This window comes from Daphnia pulex, chromosome 12, assembly GCF_021134715.1.
Source record: "Daphnia pulex isolate KAP4 chromosome 12, ASM2113471v1".
NCBI classification, from domain to species: domain Eukaryota; kingdom Metazoa; phylum Arthropoda; class Branchiopoda; order Diplostraca; family Daphniidae; genus Daphnia; species Daphnia pulex.
The window spans coordinates 7,184,064-7,208,876 of NC_060028.1; the positions used below are offsets into that span (position 1 = coordinate 7,184,064).

The following is a 24,813-nucleotide window of genomic DNA, read 5'->3' on the forward strand; positions in this document are numbered from 1 at the left end:
TTATAGAACAATAAACTTTAGCGAAATGAGAATTTCAACGACTTTTTTAAAATTACACGATCGTGGAATTAAACAGAAAAAAAATAAACAACAGGTACACAAACACACATGTAATAAGATAGTAAGATCAGCAAGAGCAAATAAGGCCATTTCCCTTTAAGCGCCATTGTCGTCTAATTCACTATACTTGGAACTTGCGAGAAGGCTTGCGCCCTTAAATCGATATAACTTACCTTTCAAATCGATTTCTATTTCCTTCGACAAAATTTTTGGAGCCAAATTTCAATTTCAAAGGTTGAGAATATTGCCCCACCAAATTCGAATATCTCGAAATCTTCAAACAAATAAAATATAAAAAAGTTCAAATAATTGTCTGTATTATTTCCTGATGAGGTAGTGTTGCAAATTTTGAAAGTTGAAAAATAATCCAATTAACAAAATTATCTGAGTTTCAGAGAAAAAATAATTAACTAACAAATTTCAATGGGAAAAAAAATTAGAATTGCGTTGATCTTGCTTCCTGAGTTTTGAGGCACACTAACCAAATGAGTAACAGCCGTAAATAGCATTGAGAAAGTTTGAGCCATTATGAAATTATAAAAATGACGCAAATCAAACCAATTATGACTAAGAGACAACTGTTAGGCGAAATGAAAATTCTCGTCTATAATTAGACATTGTTGGCACTTTGGAAATTGTAAAATTTGGTAAGCGAAAACTTTACGCATTCAGTTCGCCATCAAGTTTTACAGATCCAATACCCGAAATCACCTGGAACCACAGATCGAAATCTTCTAAAGGAATTTCAAATGAAGGTTTTGGCGCTCGAATGCTCAGATCCGACACCAAGGCAAATTCTTGACCGATTCTGCACATCAACAATTCAATAGTTACCTGAAATCGAATTGATGTTAAACGTAAAAAAAGTGAGTAAGTAACCAAAAGATAAGCTTGATATCTCTACCCGAAAGTTCTCCCGGAATTCCTCCAGCAATTCTACTTGTCCCTGCAAACAAGCTAGAGTTTTTTTTATTTTAGAGGATTGCGTTTCATTCGCGGAATTGTTTAGATTTTCCAATTTTTGAATAAATTCAACGTGCTTGGCATCATATCTACGTGGGCGATAGTAACACATGATTATCCTTGCAGCTAAAATTCACATAATTTTTTGGGATAACTTACTCGTCATACATTTGTTCGCCGGAATATTCAATCATGTAGAGATATTTTTTCCCCAACTCTTTGAATTGATTGGAAATAATGTTTTTCTTTTCGGTGGTTGCAATTAACTCATCTTTCAGCAATTCATACTCCACCCTGAAATATAAAAATATAAACAAGAAAAAACACTTGAGTATACATAAATAAACTTTAAAAGGGGTCCTAATACTTTAAGGCCGCAACATCCTTTTCTTCAGCACTCATAGAGCTTTCAACACACTTTGAAACTTTTTCTGATTCTAAAGACAATTTTGAAACAAGTTCATCATTTGCTTGGGATAACTCAGTCACCTGAAATGTAACCAAAATGAATTTTTAACAAAAACTATTAAATATATAGTGGATTGTAAATATACTTTGAATTCTAAAAGGGTGTTTAGTTCACTGATATTATTCTGAGCAACTACTAGTTCACTTTGGGCATCTAAGAGTTCTTTATGGTTCGCAGACAAAGTTTTCTGTGCATCCACAATTTCTAACACATCTTCTAACACACAGTTAATTTCTTTTCTTTCAGACTCTAACTCTTTAATTGACATAACTGCTGTTTGAAGTTGTTCTTGAAGAAATTTGTTTTTCTCAATCAATTCTTCAAGTTCTTTCTTCATTTCCTCTTTCATTGTTTTTTCTTTGACATTATTTGAAAATTCTTTTGTCAACAATTCTCTTAAGTATTCAATGGTGGTTTCCATTCCCTGTATACGTCTTGGATCAGTCATGACATAATTGGGAGATCTGGTATATGCAGCAGCAAAATACTGATGAGATGAACTATTATAATTCAATGGTTGCCCTGGTCTCCAGTTGACAAATTGATGAAACTGGACCTGCCTAGAAGTTTCCTGAATTGGAGGTACGACAAGATAAGATGTCTGCTCATTTGCTTGTTGATTGGGAATTCCTGTTGGCCACACCTGTTGAGAAAGTTAATAAAACAGATTAAGTCTTGTTTTCTATACATAGTTAACAAAATATTTTATTCCAATTGGATTTTTATTCAGTGACTACATACCATATTAACTCCATTTTGGATGTCTAGATAATTGCCAATTTCAGTTAGTTTCACTTGAGCTGAATCTCCAATGACGGGAGTGGACATGTCGATTATCAAAAGGATCAGGATGTCTTCAGATAATATTTTCCATACCCCGACTTAGCGGTGTGCTTTTCTACTAGTTACTTGTTAGCCGCTCGCCTTGTCGATCAGTATCAGTGTCAGTGTGAAACTGTGAATATATAGAATTGTAACTTCAAAATCAGCTGTTTTAAGTTCCGTACTATTTGTTTTACTTTTCAAGCAGTCGCTATTCCAGAAGTGACGTTGCAAGATTGAACTAAACCTGTAATTCATTTTTCTAAATTATTTACTGTTCAGTTAATTAAGTAAGATTGGAAGTTGGAACCCCAATTTCTATTCAATTATAAATTTTTTGTTTAAATTAAAATAACTGAAATAAGTGTAATTTTTAATTTTATGAAAGAATAAAAAATTTAAAAAATAACAATAGATAAGATAAATAGACAATAAAATTCAATAGATATTAAGGAGACCCAAACTAGACGTAGTAGTGTCCAGCAGATTTATTGTTCTCTAGACAAACAAAACTCCTTGCATGTATACGGCTTTCGATCCGGGTTATAACTTATAATAATAAAATTATACGAAAACGATGTTACAATTCGAAAAAAAGATGACGTTTTAGAATTTTAGCTGGTTATTATCGCTTATACATTAATACAGTGTGTAAGTGTGCAAATGCGTGAACCACAAGAATCAGCAGTTTACAAAAAAAAATAAAATAAAAAAAGAAATGGAAGAAAACAGTTCGAGATTTTAAAGTAAGGTTAATGAGGGACATTTTCAGTAATCATTCAGAATGAGGGTCAATTTTTTTAAGATTCAGTTTCTCATCAAGTTCAAGACCTCCAATTTTTGCTATCATCTGAAGCAGTCCATCGAAGTCGTCAACGGGAATTTCAAATGAAGGCTTTCTGGCCCGTATACTCAGATCCGATACTAGAGCAAATTCTTGGTCGATGCGGCACATCAGTAACTCAATGCGTATCTGCAATTCAAGTTGATGAAGACAAATGAGAAAACATTTTTAAAATAATAAAGCTCAATCGTACGCGAAAGTCTTCCCGAAAGTCTTCAAGTAGTTTTAGTTGTTGCTCTAAGCAACCAAGGGTTTGTTCGATCAAGGAGCATTGCTTTTCGTATGTCGAATCTTTCTTTAACGAATTTAATTGCCCCTTGAATTTCGCGTGTTTCTCTTCATAGCTATAAAAGAGATTTAATTTTTATAGCTAAAAAGATTTAAATTTTTTGGACTACAACTATTCTTACTCGATATACATCTGCTCTCCGGAATATTCTATCATGTAGAGATGTTTTTTGCTCAATTCTTTAAACATGCACGTTACAATATTTTTCATTTGAACGGTGCTGTCTAACTCAACTTTAAGAAGATCATACTGTGACCTGAACCAAAAAATAAAGTGATATTAGTATTATGTAACTAAAGATATTGCTGCACGAGAATGGGATCATACTTCAAAGTTTCATAATCTGTTTGTTTCTCTTCCAGCAAAGATTTTTCAGAACATTCACGTGGGATTGACGCTGTTTTCATAGTTTCTGATGACGTATCCGGTCCTTTTTCTTCATCTTGAAGTTGCAATTCTGCCAGCTATAACAAATTATTATGGTTAATAACATTTACTTTTTTCTCAAGAAATCAATAGATAATGTAGCCTACTTTGGATTCCAAAAATGCATTGGCTGCCTTAAGATCACTGATGCTATTTTGGGCCGTAACCAGCTCACTTTTGGCATCCACAATCTCCTTTTGATTAACAGACAATTCATTTTGTACAGCTAAAACATATTGCAATGCAGAGTTGACTTCTGTTTTTTCAGCCTGTGCCTTTTGCAGTTGTTCAATAAGACACTTGTTGATATGTCTTGCATTTTCTACATCTTTTTTCAAAATCTTCACTGCTGTTCTCTCTTTGACATTCATATCAAATTCTTTAGACAACAATTCTTTCAAGTAGTCAATAGTGGTCTCCATTCCCAAAATGTGACGTGCATTGGTCATCACATGGTCAGGCACGCAAGCAGGTGGACAGGTGGAAGCAGCAGCATACGAGACAGCAGATTGATTGGACCAACTACTGTAAATTGAGGATAGTCCATTATTGGTTTGATGCCACCCTTGTTGAGAAACATGACGAGTGGATGTTTCTGTTTGCTGCTGATGAAGAACAAGATTTTTCTGAGTAGATTGCTGATAGTTGAATCCTGGTGGAGGAACCTGCTGAATTTTTAAACAGTAATTGCTGAATTCTATAATACAATTCCATTTGCGTTATTTATCAGTAATTACCATGTTGAAGGATAACTATCTGTTTATATTCAAAGGCCAGATAACACAGTGGTAGCATACAATAAGCTCTATTCAACTACGTGATGTTCAGCAATTCCATTAACTAAAGAGCCATATATGTTTCAACCCACACAGCTGAGCAACGTAACTGTTTACGTTTTGAACTAAAATTGAGCGAGGAGCCGAGGATGGAACAACACATGGCGACGTTGCCAAACGTTTCTCTTCATGATTCAATTCCCATTATGAAAAATTCTCAATTTCTCATTCTTTTTTATTTGATAATAAATCAAATCAATCGCACCACATATTAATTGGTAATCCAATTGTGACTATTTCAACGATTTTTGACAGCGTCCTGCTCCGGGATTCAGGACTCATGAACAGCACGCCGAGACATGGGAAACTGTGGAATGTGGACTTTCGTTCGGAATATTTTGCGGCTTTGGGCCATAAAAAATTATTTTAGCAAACTTATTAGCAGTTATAACAATCAAGAATGCTGCAAGTAAGCCGATTTGGGATATCAATACATGTTTCGTAATTGTCGTAAAGTAGCCTACATAATCGAAAAGTAATTTCAACTCTCAAACTTTTATATGTGGAATTGCCTGTTTTACATTTCAAGAAAGTGATTTCCGGACAATTGAAGGCCATTCTTCTGCGCCTTACAACCACTTTACTAAGTAGCCCGTTTGTATATGAAAATTTGGAATGAGAGTGCTACATGAGACCGGCAGTGGAATTCATGCGATAAATGACGCAATTTTGCCATTCAAAGAATTTGATATAAACGGTGCGTATATTACTTGATAACCTTGGAAAACAGCTCAGGTGGAAAAGAGAGGGAACGAATCTCGCCCGTAGGGCATTTACAGTCGAATGCGGCCACCAGGTGAGTGGAGAACTCTTTCACCGTTCTTCAGTTCCTTCTGCTGCCAAGCCCAGGTAAGGGCGTCAACAAAAAAGCTCTCATCTAAAAGTTTACCTCAAGTTTGGCATGATCATTTTATCAACCATTTCAACATGAATATCCTCTCACTGCTCGCTATCGGAGTGATTCTTCTCGTGCCCGATGTCCACGGTGAGTAAATGTTGGCCACTTATTAAAAATTAACAAAAGATTAGACTGGAAAAGAAAAAAAACGTAGCTCAGTCATGGTGAAAGTGGGTCGCGAGATGTATGCTGTTTTGAGCCATGAAAGTTGGCTGACTTTTATTTTGCTTGTGGTCGTAACACAGGTGCTGTAAAGCGCTGCTTCAAGTGCCGTTCCAGAGGCGAACTAGGCGATTGCCGCAATCCGGACGATAGGACGTCAAGTCTATCGAGCACTGGAAGGAATCCATTCCTTTCGTCAGCTGACAGAGATCAAACGACTCGAAGCAATTCCAATGCTTTTGGGAGCAATTTTGAGAGTTCCGGCTCTTGGGGTGGTGTCGAAGCTGTTCCATGCTCATCGGGGTGGTGCGCCAAAGTGATAGAAGGCAAAGGAACGTTCAAGGCTGAAGGTAAACATTTTTCTCAATGTTTTGCGCCGACAACCTGTTAATTAATGAATAACTGTTATTATTTGTATTAATCATAGAGTACGGAATGGCAACTGAGCGAATGTGTCTGCAACGACCGCCTCAAGATTTACGCGAACGATGTGCCATGACAGTTCGAGGCAATCAAGAAGTGTTCATGTGTTTCTGTAAAGGTGATTTGTGCAACGGTCAACCTTCATTCGCAGCTCCCCTACACCTGATCGCCGGCCTCGCCCTGTCCACTTTATTCATCTGGCGTGCTGTTTGAAAAGTAAATCATTGTGCAATAGAAAAAGAAAATCAACATTCCCTCCACTCATACCACAAACAGCACCTTTGTTTTTCCAAGCAGTTTTTCACAACATTTACTTCGTTGACAGGAAATAAATCATTTTCGTTTCGCTTTTAAGACAAAGTAATGCTTGACTTTCGGACTATTTTTTTATGTAAACTGCATCTGGTTTATTGACTAAGTATGCGGTCTAAATCAAAACGGAAGGAAAGAAATTGATTTAGAAAATGTAGAGCAAGGTGGAAAAAGGAGACTATCTTCTTGAGTACTGGACAGAAGAAAAAACTTGACGTTAAGAGAGACGAGTCAAACAAGTGGACACAACCCGCTGGTGGAAAGAAAATCATTATCGTGACCAAATATCTGGATTTCCAAGTTTACAACTATTATTTAATCCAAATCATCTGGTTCTTCCAAATCGGGAACAGCGTCGTCGTCGTCGTCATCTCCTCCGCTGCCGGGAAATCCGCCTGGGAATCCACCAGGGAAGCCACCACCCATGCCTCCTCCTCCCATACCGCCCATTCCCATACCTCCGCCAAACTGAGCAGCCATCTTGTTGATGACGGATTTAATTTTGGGGTTGTTTTCGTATTTGGCATAGTTCTGTGGATTTGCTGACACATCTTGGAAAGCCTGCGCCACTTCCGGGTCCTGAAAAATAAAGGAACGGAAACGAAGAAGTCGTTTTTACTGGGCTCACTAAAATGCACGGCGATGTTTAATTGCTTTACCTGGAATGCAGCAAGGACTTCGGGATCGTTCAGTAGGGAGCTTATGTCGGGCATACCACCCATGCCTCCCATACCGCCCATGCCTCCCATTCCGCCCATACCACCCATGCCTCCTCCCATTCCGGCGAACGGATTAGCTCCACCGGAGGATCTTGCTTCACTAGCCTCCCGAGCCTTTTGGTGTTCCTCTTGCGCTCGCCGAATTCTGGCTTGTTTCTCGCGCAGCAATTTCTCTTCGCGGAGGCGCTCATACTTGCGGCGGTGCTCTTCCAGTTTCTTAGCCTGTTGAGGGGAAATAAAAAAGACAGAAAATTAACAAGGGTTTCTACATTTCTGTTACAAAAAAGGACGAAATGGTCAAGTCGTCGTCGTCGGATACGTTGGCACCCGGTGATGGATAGTCTCAAGTTCCGTTGGCAAGTCGATGTGGAACAGCTGAACAAAGAGAAGCCCGGGTAAAAAGAGAGGGCGCATGTTAATTTTAAACGAGACGGAACCGCCTCCGTCCATTTTCGTCGTAGCCAGCGCATCCCTTTCCCAAACCTCTCCAAGATGACGTCACTTCTGCCCAAATTGCCTCATCGCAGGACTGCTCGCATCCATCCGGTAGCTAAAATAATCATAACTCATTGGACAAACACCAGTTTGCTAGACGAACCGACGAAATCCTTCTTATAGGACAGCGATAGGCTTAAACAGACCAGCCTTTTCCGCCGTCTCGAGCTGCAACTCAATTGGCGCACGAGATATGGAATTGTTGGCTGGGGAGGATCCGCCAGGGCTTTGACAATTTATTTTGGTTGGACCTGGCACACGACGCTGGATGTGTGCTACTCGATTTCTCATGCAATCTTCTTGACGCATGCGCCGTTCGACAAAATCCGCACACACTAGTTGTGCTCCCTCGACTCTGATTCGCTCTTCCAGGCGGCTCAAAAAGGATCCACAGCTTAGAGTCTCCTTCTAGCGGGGAAAAGTTTCATTCGAAAGGCGAAAAAAGGAAAAAAAAAAAAAAAAACGGAAGTAAGGCGCTCAAAAGGTATCCGTGACTGAGAGCCGATTCCGTCTGTCTTGTCGCACTCAGTGGGACGATAAGACATCACCGGTCTTTCCTCTCGATCCCTTCTCTTGGGACGTGGCTCGTCCGTCCTTCAGTGTACGTGTGTGATGCTCCTCGGCTGTGATTCATTTCTGTTGGCGTAATTTAAGCGGCAAAAATAGACGAAAGGAACGAGTAGATAAAGTAAACGAAAAAGTGCTATCGAAAAAAACAAACATGGCGGTCTGTTCGCTATTCAAGTGTCCGGTGATTTTCCTGCTGTTGATCGCCAGTTCCCTGCTCAATGTCGGCTTAGCTGGTAAATAAATACTTACAATCTAATTTCACTCTAGTTAGCAACCTAATCGTGTTTGGTTAGTCGAAATAAAAAATCGATGAAATGTTTTCCTACTCTTAAAATAAAAAAAAAAATAAAAAAACGAAAATCTTAAATTATCCAAATTGAATGACGAATGTTTCAGTTCACGCAACAGTGCGACTTATTAGGTCAGGATCGCATCGCCAGGGAACGACCTGTCACTGGCACCTGACCAAGCCGGCGCCACCTCTGCCGATCTTTTCTCTTTCTGGAAGAATCGGTGGAATTAGACAGGGAACGCCTCTTTCATTTCATTTTTGTCCCGGTTAGCAGCAGCAGCCACTGCTACTGACACACTGAATTCATAGATGTGCGACAAGCTATGTGCTATACGGCCAGGAATGAGAAAGAACTACAACAAAACGAATAAATAACAGAATAAAAAAGAGCCACTACGTCAGGCAGGGAAAGAGCCCAGATGATTCTCTCTCTCATCGACAGTGGCGTTGCTGGAAATAGACAGTCAAGGTTCTTGTGTGGCCATCGGAACAGCTGATAGCTCAAAATAGAGTACTAGTCCTACACACACCACACAGCAGTAGTAGGAAGAAGATGGGAGGCTTGAAAATAAAACGAAAAACATTTCGAGCAGAAAACCCCTCGTTGCATATCCTTTCCGATACACAACTTTCGCATCATGGAATAACTGAATAGACTTGATATAGTAGAGGTTAGGCATGTTCTGACGAAAGAAACTGTCTTGTTATCAATCTACCTGTCGGCTCCTTTCGACACTGACAGTCGGCTGCTTTGCGCAACTAGAATGAACCAGGATGAACGATCTTTAATTGATTAAGAATTATCATCAAGACAAATCTACCCTGTAGCCTTTGGTGGAAACAGACGTTAGTTCGTTGTCGCTACGGATGGAAATAGCTTGTGAAAGTTATTTGGCTCTCTACGTGGCCAGAGTTCGAAATCTAGTCTCCAAAACGCACAAAAAATCAAAAGTTTCACACATTCTTTCCATTTCGGTTCCCCTTTCTGCACCGGATTTGTTCGACTTTTCGGCGCGTCTCTGAAGAGGAGCCAACGTTCACTCAATGCCGAGTACACATCGAGGCGGCCATCAAAGGCATAGGAACTGACGAACAGCCAGAGCCAGAGCCATCAAGCCTCCCTGGTAAATCTCTTTAACTTTTACACTACTAAATTCTGATCACTATTTCTACGACACTTTCTAAATTTCTCCCACAGAAGAATCACCCGTTGAAGAACAGCTGATCGAAGCAATAATCGAACATGTTGAAGAATTCTTCGAAGTTCAACTTCCAGAGATCCCAGTAGAGGAACCAGTTCCTGAAATCATCGAAGGTGAGTTTCAAAACCCCCCGTCCATTACAAAACCTTTCCCGATCCTTCTCCTTTTTTAAAATAAAATGACACGCGAAAAAGCGGACAGTAGTGACAAAATAAGTGAAAGGGTTGAAATCGAGCAGAGGAACAAGACGATGAGGGCCAAGAGGATGAGGGACAAGATGAAACTGACGACATCAACGACGTTGACGCTTCAGATGACGACCAGGTGGATGATGAGCAAGACCAAGATATAGCAGAGGAAGGTAAAACATCAAAGAAAAACGCATAAAATAAAACAACTCGAGGGATTGCCGCTCAACACCCAAATACAGTACCTGCGGTGGCTTTTTCGAGTAACGAAACTATAACAGACGCGCATGACTCCTAGTGCTCATTAGAATTGACGCTCTACTCAACACGCATCGCTTCCATCTCGCAAATTCTCTTAAAACGCAAGCAAATAATAATTAATTCACTTTTATAGAGGAATCTCATCTAGAGGAAACTCTCCCAGCTGAAGAACCCATTTACGAAGAACCAGTGGTTGAAGAAACTGTCGCAGAAGAACTACCAGTAGCCGAAGCCCAGGTAGCCGAAGAACCACTTCCGGAAGAACCTATTCCCGAACCTGAGCCTGTCCCAGAACCAGAAGTTGTTGAGGAACCTGTAGTAATCGAGGAACCAGTAGTAATTGAAGAGCCAGTAGTAATCGAAGAACCAGTACCAGAGCCCGAGTCAGTCCCTATAGTGGAAGAGCCTGTATTGGAGGAGCCTGTAGTTGAGGAGCCAGTGGCCGCACCAGTAGAAGAAGTACCCGTCGTTGAAGAACCACAGGTAGCCGAACCTGAAGCTCCCGTAGTGGAAGCCGCTCCGGTGATTGTCGATGACCCAGCCGAAGGAGTAAGTTGGCTAGTATTTCAAAGACTTAACGCCTGACACATTAGAAAAACCTAACTTTCAATTTTCACAGACTATCGAAGAAGCACCGGAAGAGCGACGATCGCGGGACCACATTGCTCAAATCTTGCGCCTTGGCGAAGAGCCCGAGAATAAAATGATGCGCGACGGTATCGTACTTAACGTCCTCAAGGATGTCAAGAAACTGGTAGAAAACTCTGTTCGTTCTTTGGAGGGCATCTTCAAGTACAACGATGTCTCAAATCGCAACTTTGGAGGTAAATAGCAAAAATGAATTCCTTTTTTCCTAATTTGGAACAACTTACATTCAGACATTTCAATATGAAGATTCCGAGATTTTCTCCAAGCCATTGGTACTCTTTTTGGGACCGTGGAGTGGCGGAAAATCATCGATTGTCAACTACCTTCTCGGCACCGAATACACACAGAACGCACTGAAAACAGGTACAAAAGAAAACAACAACAAAAAAATGCCTATCCGGTCTCCTCCATACTATTCTTTTGTCAATAAGGTGCTGAACCATCAGCCACCTTCTTCCAGATTCTGATGCACGGAGAATCTGAGGAAATGTTGGACGGTACCCAATTGGCTGCCGACTGGACCTTCTCCGGCCTCCAAAAGTTTGGCCAAGCTTTCATCGATCGACTTCGTGGCAAGCGATTGCCCAACCAACTCCTCGAAAAGGTCAACATTGTTGAAGTACCCGGTATCTTGGAGGTCCGCAAGCAAGTCGACCGCCCTTACCCATTCAACGATGTCGTCCAATGGTTTATCGACCGAGCCGATATCATTTTCGTCGTTTACGACCCGACTAAACTCGACACGGGACTTGAACACGAAGCTCTTTTCGACCAGCTCAAGGGACGCCAAAATCAAGTAAACAAAACTCATCAACCTCACAGAAAGATTGATGAATGATGAAACATGTTTGACAACATGATTGACAAAAAAACACCCAACATAACTCTTTAAATCTCTTCTCAGGTCCGAGTGCTGTTGAACAAGGCTGATTCTGTGACCCAGGAAGAGCTATTGCTCATTCAAAACAACTTGGTTTGGAACTTATCGCCCCTGATGGCCAGCTCTCTACCTCCCACTCTTTACGCCGGTTCATATTGGTCAAAACCGTACAAACCCGATGCCCCCGTCCGACTCCTGAAATCACACGAAACGCACATGCTGCAAGATCTTCGCGATACGATCGACAGCGTGGTTGAAAACACTATCGCCGAGGCCCGCCGTCACGCTGTTAGTATTAAAAATTTTCCGATCGAACAAGTTGAAGAGCTAACGAGATAAAATCATCTTAGGTTCGAGTGAGGAACCACGCTAAGATGGTCGATTGCTATTTGACAACTTTCCTGAATCACAAAGGATTTTTCGGTAACAAAAAAGCCGTTGCCGACGATATCATCGAGAACCCCCACAACTACCACATCTTTGAAGGCCTGAGCACTTTGAGCAACATCTCGCGTTACGATCTGCCTGATTCTGAAGTTTACAAGGACTTTTTCCGTCTTCACCCACTCTACGACTTCAAGCCGCTCGCCTCCACCTGCACTTTCTTCCGCGGCTGTCCGCTCGACAAGCTCGACACTGCCATTGCTTACGAGCTCCCCGAGCTCGTTGGCAAATATAAGAAGCGGTTACAAAGCATTGTCTCCAAAAAATCGGGCCATTAGCTCTATCCTAATTTCTTCTTCAAAACCTTGCCTTTCAAGTTCAAGCCTTATCTTTTAAAGTAACCCTTTTCCTAGTGATAGAATCCTAATTGAATATTTGTGAAGGAGGACCCAAACAAAAAAAAAAACACAAAACCAAAGAAACAAACAAAAATCGAGTGCTCTTCCTGATGGATCTAACTGGTTGTTTGTTGATCGATAATCTGGATTAAATCTTTGACTGACGCTCGAGTCTGTTCAACGATTTCGTCAAAGAACAATGGGGAGTGGCGGAAGTTAGGTTAGAAGAAAATGTAAATGAAATAGGCCAAAGAGTGAACAAATCCCATTAAACTGGACGTTAAAAAGTAACTCCCCGTCGCCATTGCGGGTGATATGTGCAGAAGAAACCAGGAATACACAAGGTCTACCAAATAAAATATGGAAAAGCACTTACATTTGGAGTCACCTCCTTCAACCAATCATTGGCTTGATCATCATAGTCAATTTTGCATGCCAAGCGGAGATCTTTGACAGCTTCCTCCCAGTTACCCAAAAGCCTGTATGTAAATTCAAAATGATCGGTTGGTTAAGATTCACATTGGAGTTTGCAAAAGAAAAACCTGTGGGCTCGTCCCCTGAATTTGTGAGCAGGAGCAGAATCTGGATTAAGCTCAATAGCACGGTTGCAATCACGAATACAGGCATTTGGCTTATTCAAGTGAATGTAGCAATTGGCCCTTTTGGCAAACATCAGTGCAGACTGGGAGTTTAACTGAATGGCTTCGGTGAAGAAACCAGCTGCCTTTTCATAGTCACCATCAGCAAATGCTGCTGTAGCTTGTTGTCTGATCTCTGATAGTTTTTCTTCATCAGATTCAGACATTTCTTTATCAGGATTTCCCATCTCTTGAGGTGAGTCATTATCAGGCTCTATATGAAACACAATTGACAAATTTAATCTAATAAAATTCAACTTATAAATGAATTACCAATGACACCAGTCTGATCAAGCTCCACGTCACTTTCAACAAGCTCTGGCTCTTCGTCTTCAGCTGGCTTTGAAGATTTGTGGCTTTCATGAGCAGGGCATGACTTGGGAATTTCTGTCTTTGGAATATCAGCACTGGGGATTTTCCCTCCAAGACTTTCAATGTAATCTTTCAAGAACTGTAACTCAGGCAATAGCAACATGGAAGGTTGCGACTTCAACAACGTGACAAAAGCACGCAGCTCAGTCAGTTGCTTTTCTGGTATTTTAACGCCTGGCATTTTCGACTACGACACATATTAATAATTTTGAGTCACATTTCATAAATATTTTAGCTACTTTATTCAGTTTTGTAAGAAACTATAATTACCTTGATGCAATTTTTGTACTAAAATTCAAAAAATCAACGCCGGTGAAAGACTGACCCAAGGGAATGACAAACACTCGACTGAACACGACTGACGAAAACTCGACTCAGCAAATACGACGGTGGAGACGTAGTGAGTATTTCTCGAACCCTTATCTAATCCTAGATTTTTCTCGAAAATTCGTTGATTGGAATTGATTATAGTAATAAATACCTGTGAGCAATTTTTGAAAATAAAATATTAAGAATAAATGACACAGCATTTAGCGAATTGATTCCAGCATAATACTGAACAACAAATAGAAATAATTTGTAAACAACAATCTTCTTTTTAGACCATTGTATTTTAACTCACCCAAATTAAATGTTTTTGCCATTTAAGGCATTTATCGACCATGTTTAGCAGCACAAAAAAAAACGGAATTTAGAATTTGGTTCAGATTTTTTGCAACTAGTAGAAACCTTGGTAGTCGTAGCGTTAGAGTGAACAATATTTAAAAAACGCGTGACTGTAAAACAGGGATCATCAACTTCAAGGCATTCTCTAAGTAGGAGCGGCAATTTGAGGCCTACAATAGAAATTTTAAATGAACGAAACCATTAAAACAATATATTAATATAGTACTTCGTAGTAAATATCAGTCGAATAATTCCTTTGGTCACTGGTTTTCGCCCGAATAATTTGATTGGCGTGATGACTACCTAATTTCGATATCTCTGCTGCCAATAGAGTTGTTACGCTATCAAGGAAGAAAAATTTTCAGTTTCATATTGTTACTATTGATGATTTGATCGATGAAAATTAATTTGTTTTGCTCAATAGAAGGTACCTATGGAAAGTTTCAGCTTCCAGTCGTGCACCCGCCACAGGATTAGGCGATTTATTTGCCATCAGCGTAAGTTCTGCGCCTTTATGAAAAATTTCAACAGCCAATGAAGTAACCAAGGCCAAAGAGTTCAAAGCACGTCGATATAGTTCTGAAGGATCGACATCTTCAGAGTCCGAAATTCCTTCCCGAAATGCCTAGAATTATTTCAGATAGAACTATTATAGCGCATTCAACATTATCTTAATATAATACAACAATAGTGTGTACATTCATTATCTTCTTCAACGAAACCTCGAGACTTATTCTATCAAAGTAACTAGATAGATTCTGTTCAAGAGCTTGTAGATCAATCATATCTGAGTCCGAGCAATCATTATCTTCGGGGTCATCTGTTTTAGAGCAAAGCAAAGCTATCTCATCCACGGCTGCTTTTTGTTGTGAAGCCAGGCGACGGATTTGGGGAGCGAAACGGGTTTGGCATTGCTGAGAGAGCATTTCTAAGGCTTCCAGGTGTACTATTCCTATTATGGTGACATACACACAAATTTTGATTTAGTTCATACAAGTACAGCATTGCATTTATCGGCATTTGAAATAGCTTACCATTATGAAGTTCAAACAAACTTGTGAGTGTCGGTATCACTGACTGCGTAGAAGCTGTCGCTTGCGCTGATTCAGGTTTTGTTATTTCATCCTTTTCTTTTGCTTCTCTTAATATCTAGGTCCCATAATAGAATTAGCTAATTAGGGCGACATGTTTAAATTTATTTTGGATATCGAAAGGTGATGAACCTGTGAAAGACACGGGCGATCTTGTGAACCATGCAGCGGATTGGCAAGCACAGCTTTCGTTCGTTTCAACCCCGGATCTGATTGCTGTAGAACGTTAATAGTTTTCTTGCCCAAAAGTTCAAGAGTATCCAATCCGGTAGAGAAAATACTACTACCAGTGCTCTCAACGAATTTAGTAATGTTGCTGACTCCAAAAAGTTGCGTGAAACCAGCAGGCTTGTCTTCTCCGGGCTGTTTTGGCTCTGGTTGTTTGGGTTGTGGGTGTTCTTTGACTTCAACATGCTTCTCGTCGGCTGCAATATTGAAAAACAGACGGGGAAAAAATTAAGATTCAAGATTTTTTTGAATGTTTCTCACCATATAGCATTTCTTCTTTGGCTAAATCTTCGGGTTCGGGAATGTTAAGACCGTTCTCCACTGTTGAAAGAATTGTATTTGTAATCGAGGAAACCGATGACATAAGTGACTTCGGAGGAGCAAACCAACCCCATCCACCATCATCACTCTGACTCTGACTAGAAGAACTAGCCTATAATATTGAATTCATTAAAAAAAACAGGAAATTATGAATAATTTTTTACTGATGAAATCTAACCAACAGTTCAGGTGTCTTCTTGTAGTCACCACCTTCAGAAGTCTCTTTGGAATCAAGTTTTGCTAAAGCAGGGATTAGAGATTCAGGTGTTTGGTTAAGTTTTACTGCACCTAGACCTAGCTTTTTTGCTCCTAGGCTGGGTTTTGATCTAGTTTTCCCTCGACTAGGGATAGTCCTAGTGGTTGAAAGCTTGTTGGCTATCTCAGGTGGCACTTCTATGACATTCTCCCTAAGTAGTTCAGAAGAAACGGCAGTTTCATTAACAGATTCTATCTCAGGATCTGTTGTAGCAATTATTTCACTTGGTAATAACTCAGAAGATGGGATTATTTCCTTTTGTTGATTAATTTTTGCATCCTCAGTGAATTTCTTTTCAGATAAGCTTCCTGCATTTGGAATGTCACTGTTTACTATTACATCTACTGCAGAGGAAACTGAAGCTGTTTGCACCTCTTTACTCTTCGGTAATTCTTTTAAACTATCAGGGCAGTTAACCTGAATTGCTAAATTCTCGGAATGCTTTGCGGCTTCAATTATTGCAGGAGGAGTGTCACATTTGTCATCAACTATATCTTGCTTTATTTCTTCCTTCTCATTCATACATTCAGGTTGCTCTTCTAACACCTTTTCTTCTGAATCTACACTGCAACTTTCATCTGTAGACTCGTCACCTTCATCCGCACTCTCAAACTCATCATCGTCGCTTTCAGATCTTGACATCTTGTATCACAATGAAACTAATCTTGACTTGAAATTTGGCAGATTAGCTTTGTTATTATTCAACGGAACGTAGTTACGGTATTTATATCATTCCACAACTTCTTCTGTCGTTCACCGTGTCACGGTAGTAGCAGACGAAAAAACAAGAATCTTACACGTCATTTAAGCATACCTTTGAAGTTATCCAACAGGTGGCTCTCATTAGAAAATTTAAATTAATTTATTTAATTGATTCTGAAATTTACTGTATTTCAGTAATGCGACTTATTCAATCACACAAAAAACCCAAACCAATAAAGTTATAGCTGTGAAGTTTGGTTTTTACACAAATTTTAAGCAATTCAGCTAACAATAGCTAAACATTTTACTTGTAAATAGGCATACAGAGAAACTATTGCACAGTTTACAAATTCTTCTCTGAATAGAAATTCTCATCATAAAACTTTTCTCATGTGTTTCAAGAGGGAAAAAAGGATATCACAAATTGATGTGCATGCAACCGGACTAGCAGAAGTTTCTTCTTGGTCTTACATTTTCAAGCGTGGATCTCTTCCGATCTTCCATTTATTAATCGACCGTTGGCATGGCCGTTTCCTTTTGATTCGAAGATAACATCCGAATCCGTGTCGGAATCCAAGTCTGACGGTAGCAAACTATTCGACACTACCAAGCAAATAATAGTAATAATAATAAATCATTACGTTGTTTGCTTGCAGAAAAATATCGCCAGCCAAAAAGCTAAATTTACCTTTATGGGTCATCCGCATTATTTCAGGATCTGCCAAGGGTGAATATCGGTGCAACCGACGTCGCTTTTTGGGGCAACATTGTTTGCAAGGCAAGACTCCTTTACGGCAAAGATAAACTAGGGACCCAAAAGTTAGCACCATGAGGATCACCAAGATTACAACAATGATGACCACATATACTAAGCTCCAGTCTAGTAATAGAAAAAGCTACGTAAAATAAATTTGTAATCCATTGCAAAGTAATTCACGAAACATTACCGCAGTTGTAATCAGCTCCATTAGACACTGAAATAGGATTCTCCATCCAAAAGGTCTGACAGTTGCAACGACGAGTAACTTGATCGCATACTCCATGGCCTAAATTACAAAAAAAAAAAAAACATAAGAAAACCACATGTTTTTAGTTTTAATATTTACGGTGATACCTGAGCAGTTGTTTTGACAAATAAAAGTATCGACTTCAAGCACCGGGTATGCCAGGAGATTTATGTCGTTGCGGAGCTTCTTTTTCAATAAAGCAGCCACTTCTGTTCCTGGCAGAGTTCGCCAACCATTTTCCGATTTGACGGTAGTGAAAAATTGCAAAACCGTGCGTGTATAGCCTGTAAACAAAATCAATAACAAAAATAAAACACAAAAAGAAAATAAGAAAGACAATACCCGATTTTGGTTCAACCATGACGTCATCAATGTTTATGTTAATATTGACACTCCCTTGTTGGTGTAGTAATAGCGCTATCTGTTCTCGAATGGTGGTCAACTCGCTATCGGTAAAGCTCCGAGGGTCGCTTCTCAGGGTGATTGTGACCACATCGAGTTCACGTGGGTCTGTGTAGCATGCCGAAAGGAAACAATGAAATCAATTCACGGCTTAGTTATTTGACAGGTTATCTCTTTACTTGAATGAATGATGAGAGTTGCGACATCATGATCTGAAAGGCCTTGGGCATCCGTAACGGTTAGACGAAATACGTATTTACCGGGAACAAGATTCGTCAACTAAGAATATTTTTAAATTACGAATTGTAAATTTTCAATTCCTAACATCTTATTCGAATTAAGTTCTTTACCATTAGAGAATTCGTACGATCACTGTTGGCAATAATGGCACCAGCTGCCAAACTTTCAGGTTCTCTTGTCCACAGCCATGATTGAATGCCCAGGTCGTCTGTGGAAGCAGAGCCGTTTAAGATTATCCATTTCAACGGAAGTGAGACAGACTGATCTCCACCAGCGTTTGCTTTGGGCTTCTCATTTTCCTCTAAACAAACAGAAGAAATTGAAAAATTAAAATTCGATTAATAAAAATACAAGACAGCAAACTGTTTACTTTGAAGAACTGAGACGGACACGTTATCGATTCCGCTAACTCCACTGTCATCCCAAGCTGTTAACTGGAACACGTATAGACCTTTCGTCAACCCAGTGACATTCACCTGAGGTTGGTCGTTCCCAACAAGCGTGGCTGTATTCGGACCCCTGAAAATCGAGTATGATTAAAGTTCTTGAATTACGTCTCGTATTCTTTAATTACTCGAGTTGAGTCCATAGCCACTTGTGGATTCCAATATCATCGACGGCCCTTGACTTTGATCCATCCAAGAGGGCCCAATTTAATGGAAGAGTAATGGCGGTATTCTTTCCCGCGTCGACTACTCAGTGAAAAAGAATATGATGAGGAAACATATTTTTTGTTTTAGATAACATTATAGAATACCTCGGGGTTCGGAAGTTGCAGGACGTCGTACGAAGACATCAACTTGAGCGGTGGAAGACTGTCCGGCCACATCGTAGACTTTCAACTGAAACCTATACATTCCCTCGGCAAGATTGGAGATTTGAGGATAAGGTGTTCGTGTGTTCTAAACAAACGAAAACACTTTTATTGAAGAAAGGAACGGCAGTAATAAAAATAAAAATACCTGCATATCAACTGCTTTGACAGCTTCACTAGTGCCAAGCTTCGAGCCGTCATTCATTAAGATCCACTCCCATGAAGTGATACCATGATCATCAGTACTTTTGTTGCCATTCAAGGTAATCTGATTTTGAGGCAAGTAGATGACAACTGGTTCCCCAGCGTTCGCTTCCGGTGGATAATCAGTTTCTTTAATGACCTCTACGTTGGCTAGAGTAGAATTAGAATCGCCGTCGCTATCAGTCACCGTCAAGCCGAACGTGTAATTTCCCGGCACCAAATCTAAACGAAAATTAAAAATCTAAACTTTTGTTGAAATAATTTATTGGAAATTACATTACCATTTAGTTCCAATGTGATCTGACTTTTAGGTTCAAACTGGTAACTAATGGGTCCTTTTTCAAGGTTCCATTTGTAAGATACAATTTTTGTATCATCGGTGCTTGTTCTACCGTCGAGAATGGCTACGTTGTTAGGTAAATGAACAGTTTGAGATGAAGGTACGATAACAGCAACAGGGGGTTCGTTGACACGTAACGCTACATAAACATAAGTCAACAATCGGTAAACGAAACAAGATAAAATACTTAATAACGATAACTTACGAGCAAGGACCGTAAGATTTTCAATAGCTTCTCCTAGAGAATTTGGAGATTTGACGGTAATGTGAAAAGTATAATTCCCAGGAGATAATTGGCTGAGCTTCAGGGTTTTTTCGTTATTTCCCTCAATGGTTCCAGGCTGTTGATCTTGGGGGTAGTTAACAACTACCCATGTGTATGAGTATTCTTCACCTAACTCTGGATCGGGAACCACAATTGCGGTTATGTTTGATTTTAGCTCTGGTAGTTGGATGGATGTGGGACTAATATGGATGGCTAAATGTCTAATGTATCGCGTAGTTGATGTAGTGGCTGGAGTCGTAACAATACTGGTCCAAGGTAGAAAGGTTGTTTCAACTACATCAGTTGTTTCATTTTCAGTAGTTTTGTTTCTGACAAGGCAGGTCCCATTCAAACTTCTCATAAAACCATCTTTACATTCACAACAACCATTCCTACGTCGATCGCTTATAGATTGGCACTCTTCATTCTCAAAACAATTATCTACTCCTACCTCACAACTCTTTGAGAGCTCTGAACACTGTCTAAACAAAAAGAGGAAAATCGATAACATTAAATAGTATGTAAAAAAAATCTGACAGAAACTCACCTTGTAAACTCTCTCACAAGAACTGTTTGAACTGTGTTGTTACTACTGGATTCTGAAAGACGGCACTCTTCTAAACTCTCACAGCGAACCTAGCAAAAAGTACAAGTTGCAGAATTTAAAAAAGAATGCTTCACACCAAACAGTTAATAGCTTACATTGTAGCAAGTTGTGTTCTGCACAATTGCTATGTGGCATTCATTCAATAAAGTAGGCCTACAACAGCTTTTAACACATTCTGTTATGTTCAAGGCTTCTGTTATTCGGATCTTTTTGGCTTTGCTCAATTGCTCCAAAGTAAGGCTTTGTGATGTTTGGATTTGAAGAAATGAAGTTCCACACGTAATTTCATTTTTTACTTGGGATTCTTGAGATTGTTGGACCGTAAATGAGAAAACTTGTAAAAGAACGAAAATCAAAGCACAGTAATACATTTAAATTGCGAAACGTGGCGTGATTGGGATGCAGCAGTGTCGTTGACCAGCAACGGTATCAAAATGCTGTAATAAATATGGATCGTGGATTCAAAAGGGGGCGTTCGCACTATAACGACCTACGATATAAAACTATGCTCACAAACTAACCATTACGGAACAATACAGCGATTACTGATTAGCGTTAGCGATTTTATTCGAAAATAAATGTGACAGCTGACGGAGATTTTGCGGTCGAAAGAAGCTATTGTTATTCAAAGTAAGAGCCATCTACCGAGTAAGGCAACGATATATTTCTGAACAATTCGATTATTCGAAAAATCGCAAAATTTCAGAATATCTTTTATTAGTGTACATTAAAGAATTATTATGAACAGGATAATTATGATTGGCTATTTCTTATGACAGTTCAAATTATTTTTTAAATTTATGAAATCTATTTTTTTTTCGAATTTGATTCCATCGCGACAACGCAGCATTTGACCATTAGTTTTTTTTGTTTGTTTAGTAAATGAAAGTGTTGTTTAAACTTTTAAGTAGTTTAAAGTATAAAGTAGTCTGAAGATTTTACATTACAGACCTTAATGGAATGTCTGGCAGAAGGTGTAGAGTGTCTAACTGTGGCAACAAAAAAAGTGGAAATGTTAAATTATTCGGTTTACCAAAGGCGGGCCAACGACGAGACCTGTGGTTGAAGAGAATGGCGATAATAAATTATGGCAACACTAAGGTGGAAAACCTGTTTGTGTGTTCACTTCATTTTGTATCAGGTATTCATCTTTATATTATCACCACTAGTGACAATAATAACATTTATGTCATTCTTTTTTTTAGGAAAGCCGAGTGGTGAATTCAACCTAAAACATGTTGATTGGGCACCGTCTATCAATTTGGGATTAAAAAAGCCAAAACTATGTTTAGGTATTGTCTCATTGTCCCTTTTCATAGTTCAGAAATATTCATTTTCATTGTTTTTATGCATCATCTTTCGTTTTATTACAGTTGGTGAACAACTAGATGATGCAAATTTGGTCAGACACAAGGATCCACCTATTACATTGATGGCTGAGGAGAGTGTGGGAAGTGTTATTATTTCACCCCAAACATTGAATAGTGTTTCTTCATCTAGTGATTCACCAATTGAAACTAATGACAAACCCTCAATTGACGCAGAACAAAATATCTCAGCAGTAGCAGACACACCTAAACATTTCAAACAAACAGACAGTGATATTGTGTCTACTTTACCGAAGGGGAGGAGGAACAGGTGTGTTATTAATCTCTGCCGTTGGAGAAATGAAATCCAAAATGACAAGGAGAGTGGGGTTACCTTCTTTAAAGTACCCAAATCTTCGTTTAACGAATGGAGTGCACTAGTTCCATGTTTGAAAACAACGTCGTCTCATCTCTGCAGTCGTCATTTTGATGAAGCAGACATTATCAAAGGACAAACCATGAGTACTAATGAGTTTTACCCTTATTTACGCTGGAAACTAAGGCGAGGAGCATTGCCCAAGCATTTGTTAGAGGAAATTGAGGAAACTGATTCACAAGTTACAAAATCTAAGTGTAGGCCTACCGAAGTGCAAAAGCAACCGAAGGTTTTAAAAGCTGTAAAATCTCCACTAGTTAGTAGGCAAGACCAAATCCGAAAATCTCTACCTGTTACCAATCAAGCCCAGTCAACAGTACGAACAGTTCTTCAGTCATTATCTCCAAACAAGGAAACTCCACTACAAAAGAATAATCCACAACCTTTGCCAAATCAGAAAGCTATATCTCCAAGGAGAGGTACTAATTATTAAATGCTGTTACCCTTTGTCATTGACATAAACAACATTACTTACTATGACAGGTGATGACCATGATTATGCATTACCTTTACAAGAAGAACTACAGGCTGTTGATGAACCTCAGGACCCGGACCCTCTTTCTCTGTCACCACATGATGTTCTAGTGGTTCAGATGGATGATTGTCAAACCGATGCAAATACTAGCCAACAAATATCCAGTACAGCCGGTAAATTATCTATATTGTGTCATGTCCAATGATTTATTTATCCCTAAATTATATTATTAAATACAGCTGAAGATCAAATTGATCATGATTACGCCTTTTGTGTGCAAGAGGAAGACCAACCTAAACATCCGAACCCTATATTACTTTCCAGCGCTCCGAATGTTCAACTTGCGGAACCAATTGAAAATCAAGACATTGACACATCCACTTCCGGTATAAATTCAATAATGATTAACAAACCATATGGATATTCAACATTATATTTTTTTAAATTTGTAGATGTTGCTACTTCAAAATACGTTGTCGACGATGCTGCTTTCAGATGTTTTTCGTCCTACGTGAAACTTCCGTCCCAATCTTCTTGGGTGTGGTCTCTCAATAAGAAAGACAACATTTTGTGCTGCTCAAACTGTAGCTTGTCGAGAGGCGGTTCCTTTATCATCAAGACTGTCAGAATAATAAGCGAGAGTGAGGTCTCGTTCCTTATCAATGGAAACACTATTCCACCTATAAATAATGTTGCCCTGAATTTCACTACATATCAAGAGCTATCCGCACTGATTTGTAGTTTTAATGTGAAGAGATACTGCGAAGGTATTCGTCATCCATCACTGAAAAACGTCAAAGTTTCAGACCGGGTGTCCGGTGTGAAAGACACAAGTGGGAAATGGCGTTCAAAGCATTGCGCATACATAACAGACTCGATTTACCAAACTGTTGACACTTGTTCCAAGTGTAATCTATTCAAAAAATACTTGCAGAGAAGGGCAGCCGTTGTATCGAAGAAAAAAGAAGTTATAGAAAAAAGGAAGGAGAAAGTTAAAATGTATAAACGCATGATCTGCAGCTTAGAAAAAAAGAATAAGGTAAATTTAGTTTGGCGTCTTTATTCTAATTATTAAAACTTTATTTAAAAAAAATTGATTTAATTCATTTACAGGAAAGATCTGACGAGATAGAGACGTGGCGGCGGGATTTCCGGAAACTGCACACAAAATGGAAAAGAAAGATAGCAGCAGAATTGAAAGCCAAACAAAAAACCGTTAAGAAATAGGTAAAAAATACTGAAATTTGAAGAAACATCACTGTGCCTTGTTACATTGATGTGTTTCAAAGTTTCCTCACCTGAAAACTAGGAATAAAATTGCTTTTTTTTTTGTACATTTTTTCTTAAGTGTCTGGGGACTTGTTGATTTCAATGGTAATAAAAAATTTATAGGCATCCAAATAAAAACAGAAAACACATTATTTCTTTCCATAAAGGTGTAGGATAAAATTAGTGGGCTCGATTGTATTCTTATATTTTACAACTCAGTTTTTACGTTTACTATCTTATTAGCATACTTACCTAGTATACGAAACTGCAGTCGTTTGGGATCACCGAAACATAATAATTATGTTGGTGTTTTAGAGACTATTAAATCAAACCAATTAGATAAATTTACAATAAACATACACAAATGATTTGCATTAGTATTTTACACCAATACGACCTTCAGAGAAGTAATAGAAAGTAATCGCAGTCACCGTTTCACCAAGTCGTACGTAACGAAACATTAATAGTCATTCGCAGAACTCTCCAGTCATCATGTCAATCGCCACGTTACAGACCTTACAATAAATTTATCCTGATAAGCTTGCAACAGGAGTGACAAAATTTGTCTCGTATTACTAATTTTCACATCATTTGCAATTGCACATCATAAAACAAACATTACCATTAGCTTG

At 39.1% G+C, this 24,813-nt stretch overlaps 8 protein-coding genes across 11 annotated transcripts; 3 read left to right on the forward strand and 5 right to left on the reverse strand.

Annotated features, from left to right (window-relative positions):
* Positions 1–360: 360 nt before the first annotated feature.
* On the reverse strand, positions 361–2,524 carry LOC124209939. Its single transcript, XM_046608190.1, has 6 exons — positions 2,234–2,524; positions 1,578–2,135; positions 1,391–1,512; positions 1,183–1,317; positions 965–1,112; positions 361–894 (listed from the first exon to the last, which is right to left on the reverse strand). The coding sequence occupies exons 1-6, from the start codon at positions 2,318–2,320 to the stop codon at positions 721–723; spliced, it is 1,224 nt and encodes a 407-aa protein (XP_046464146.1). The 5' UTR covers positions 2,321–2,524; the 3' UTR covers positions 361–720.
* A 263-nt stretch (positions 2,525–2,787) lies between these two features.
* Positions 2,788–4,852, reverse strand: LOC124209940. Of its 2 annotated transcripts, none has more exons than XM_046608192.1 (6): positions 4,611–4,852; positions 3,981–4,538; positions 3,775–3,911; positions 3,569–3,703; positions 3,352–3,502; positions 2,788–3,287 (listed from the first exon to the last, which is right to left on the reverse strand). In XM_046608192.1, exons 1-6 carry the CDS (start codon positions 4,611–4,613, stop codon positions 3,090–3,092), a joined length of 1,182 nt encoding a protein of 393 aa, XP_046464148.1. In that variant the 5' UTR covers positions 4,614–4,852; the 3' UTR covers positions 2,788–3,089. The 2 variants fall into 2 exon arrangements, with proteins under 2 accessions (XP_046464148.1, XP_046464147.1); XM_046608191.1 differs by having other exon boundaries at positions 3,981–4,541.
* Positions 4,853–4,987: 135 nt separating this feature from the next.
* On the forward strand, positions 4,988–6,546 carry LOC124209941. The gene is made up of 3 exons (XM_046608193.1): positions 4,988–5,694; positions 5,853–6,119; positions 6,197–6,546. The coding sequence occupies exons 1-3, from the start codon at positions 5,493–5,495 to the stop codon at positions 6,403–6,405; spliced, it is 678 nt and encodes a 225-aa protein (XP_046464149.1). The 5' UTR covers positions 4,988–5,492; the 3' UTR covers positions 6,406–6,546.
* Positions 6,547–6,574: 28 nt separating this feature from the next.
* LOC124209938 (hsc70-interacting protein-like) lies at positions 6,575–13,982 on the reverse strand. The gene is made up of 6 exons (XM_046608189.1): positions 13,822–13,982; positions 13,453–13,738; positions 13,084–13,393; positions 12,918–13,020; positions 7,164–7,445; positions 6,575–7,083 (listed from the first exon to the last, which is right to left on the reverse strand). The coding sequence occupies exons 2-6, from the start codon at positions 13,730–13,732 to the stop codon at positions 6,820–6,822; spliced, it is 1,239 nt and encodes a 412-aa protein (XP_046464145.1). The 5' UTR covers positions 13,733–13,738; positions 13,822–13,982; the 3' UTR covers positions 6,575–6,819.
* LOC124209935 (sarcalumenin-like) lies at positions 8,054–12,900 on the forward strand. Of its 2 annotated transcripts, XM_046608185.1 has the most exons (10): positions 8,211–8,521; positions 9,606–9,704; positions 9,779–9,895; positions 10,021–10,143; positions 10,365–10,780; positions 10,851–11,055; positions 11,126–11,242; positions 11,311–11,675; positions 11,784–12,047; positions 12,110–12,900. In XM_046608185.1, the coding sequence occupies exons 1-10, from the start codon at positions 8,440–8,442 to the stop codon at positions 12,479–12,481; spliced, it is 2,160 nt and encodes a 719-aa protein (XP_046464141.1). In that variant the 5' UTR covers positions 8,211–8,439; the 3' UTR covers positions 12,482–12,900. The 2 variants fall into 2 exon arrangements, with proteins under 2 accessions (XP_046464142.1, XP_046464141.1); XM_046608186.1 differs by lacking the exon at positions 10,021–10,143 and having other exon boundaries at positions 8,054–8,521.
* A 161-nt stretch (positions 13,983–14,143) lies between the features above and the next one.
* LOC124209936 (protein FAM114A2-like) lies at positions 14,144–16,902 on the reverse strand. The gene is made up of 8 exons (XM_046608188.1): positions 16,036–16,902; positions 15,798–15,969; positions 15,441–15,733; positions 15,252–15,366; positions 14,916–15,169; positions 14,649–14,842; positions 14,444–14,558; positions 14,144–14,387 (listed from the first exon to the last, which is right to left on the reverse strand). Exons 1-8 carry the CDS (start codon positions 16,753–16,755, stop codon positions 14,313–14,315), a joined length of 1,938 nt encoding a protein of 645 aa, XP_046464144.1. The 5' UTR covers positions 16,756–16,902; the 3' UTR covers positions 14,144–14,312.
* An 81-nt stretch (positions 16,903–16,983) lies between these two features.
* Positions 16,984–21,333, reverse strand: LOC124209934 (dyslexia-associated protein KIAA0319-like protein). The gene is made up of 15 exons (XM_046608184.1): positions 20,790–21,333; positions 20,635–20,723; positions 20,028–20,569; positions 19,764–19,961; positions 19,427–19,704; positions 19,222–19,366; positions 19,039–19,156; positions 18,835–18,983; positions 18,575–18,765; positions 18,404–18,503; positions 18,165–18,332; positions 17,930–18,106; positions 17,763–17,861; positions 17,504–17,695; positions 16,984–17,418 (listed from the first exon to the last, which is right to left on the reverse strand). The coding sequence occupies exons 1-15, from the start codon at positions 21,063–21,065 to the stop codon at positions 17,291–17,293; spliced, it is 2,850 nt and encodes a 949-aa protein (XP_046464140.1). The 5' UTR covers positions 21,066–21,333; the 3' UTR covers positions 16,984–17,290.
* Positions 21,334–21,531: 198 nt separating this feature from the next.
* On the forward strand, positions 21,532–24,242 carry LOC124209942. Of its 2 annotated transcripts, none has more exons than XM_046608194.1 (7): positions 21,532–21,835; positions 21,900–21,986; positions 22,068–22,856; positions 22,921–23,085; positions 23,152–23,298; positions 23,365–23,951; positions 24,026–24,242. In XM_046608194.1, the coding sequence occupies exons 1-7, from the start codon at positions 21,655–21,657 to the stop codon at positions 24,137–24,139; spliced, it is 2,070 nt and encodes a 689-aa protein (XP_046464150.1). In that variant the 5' UTR covers positions 21,532–21,654; the 3' UTR covers positions 24,140–24,242. The 2 variants fall into 2 exon arrangements, with proteins under 2 accessions (XP_046464150.1, XP_046464151.1); XM_046608195.1 differs by having other exon boundaries at positions 21,543–21,835; positions 22,921–23,077; positions 23,147–23,298.
* Positions 24,243–24,813: the final 571 nt, after the last annotated feature.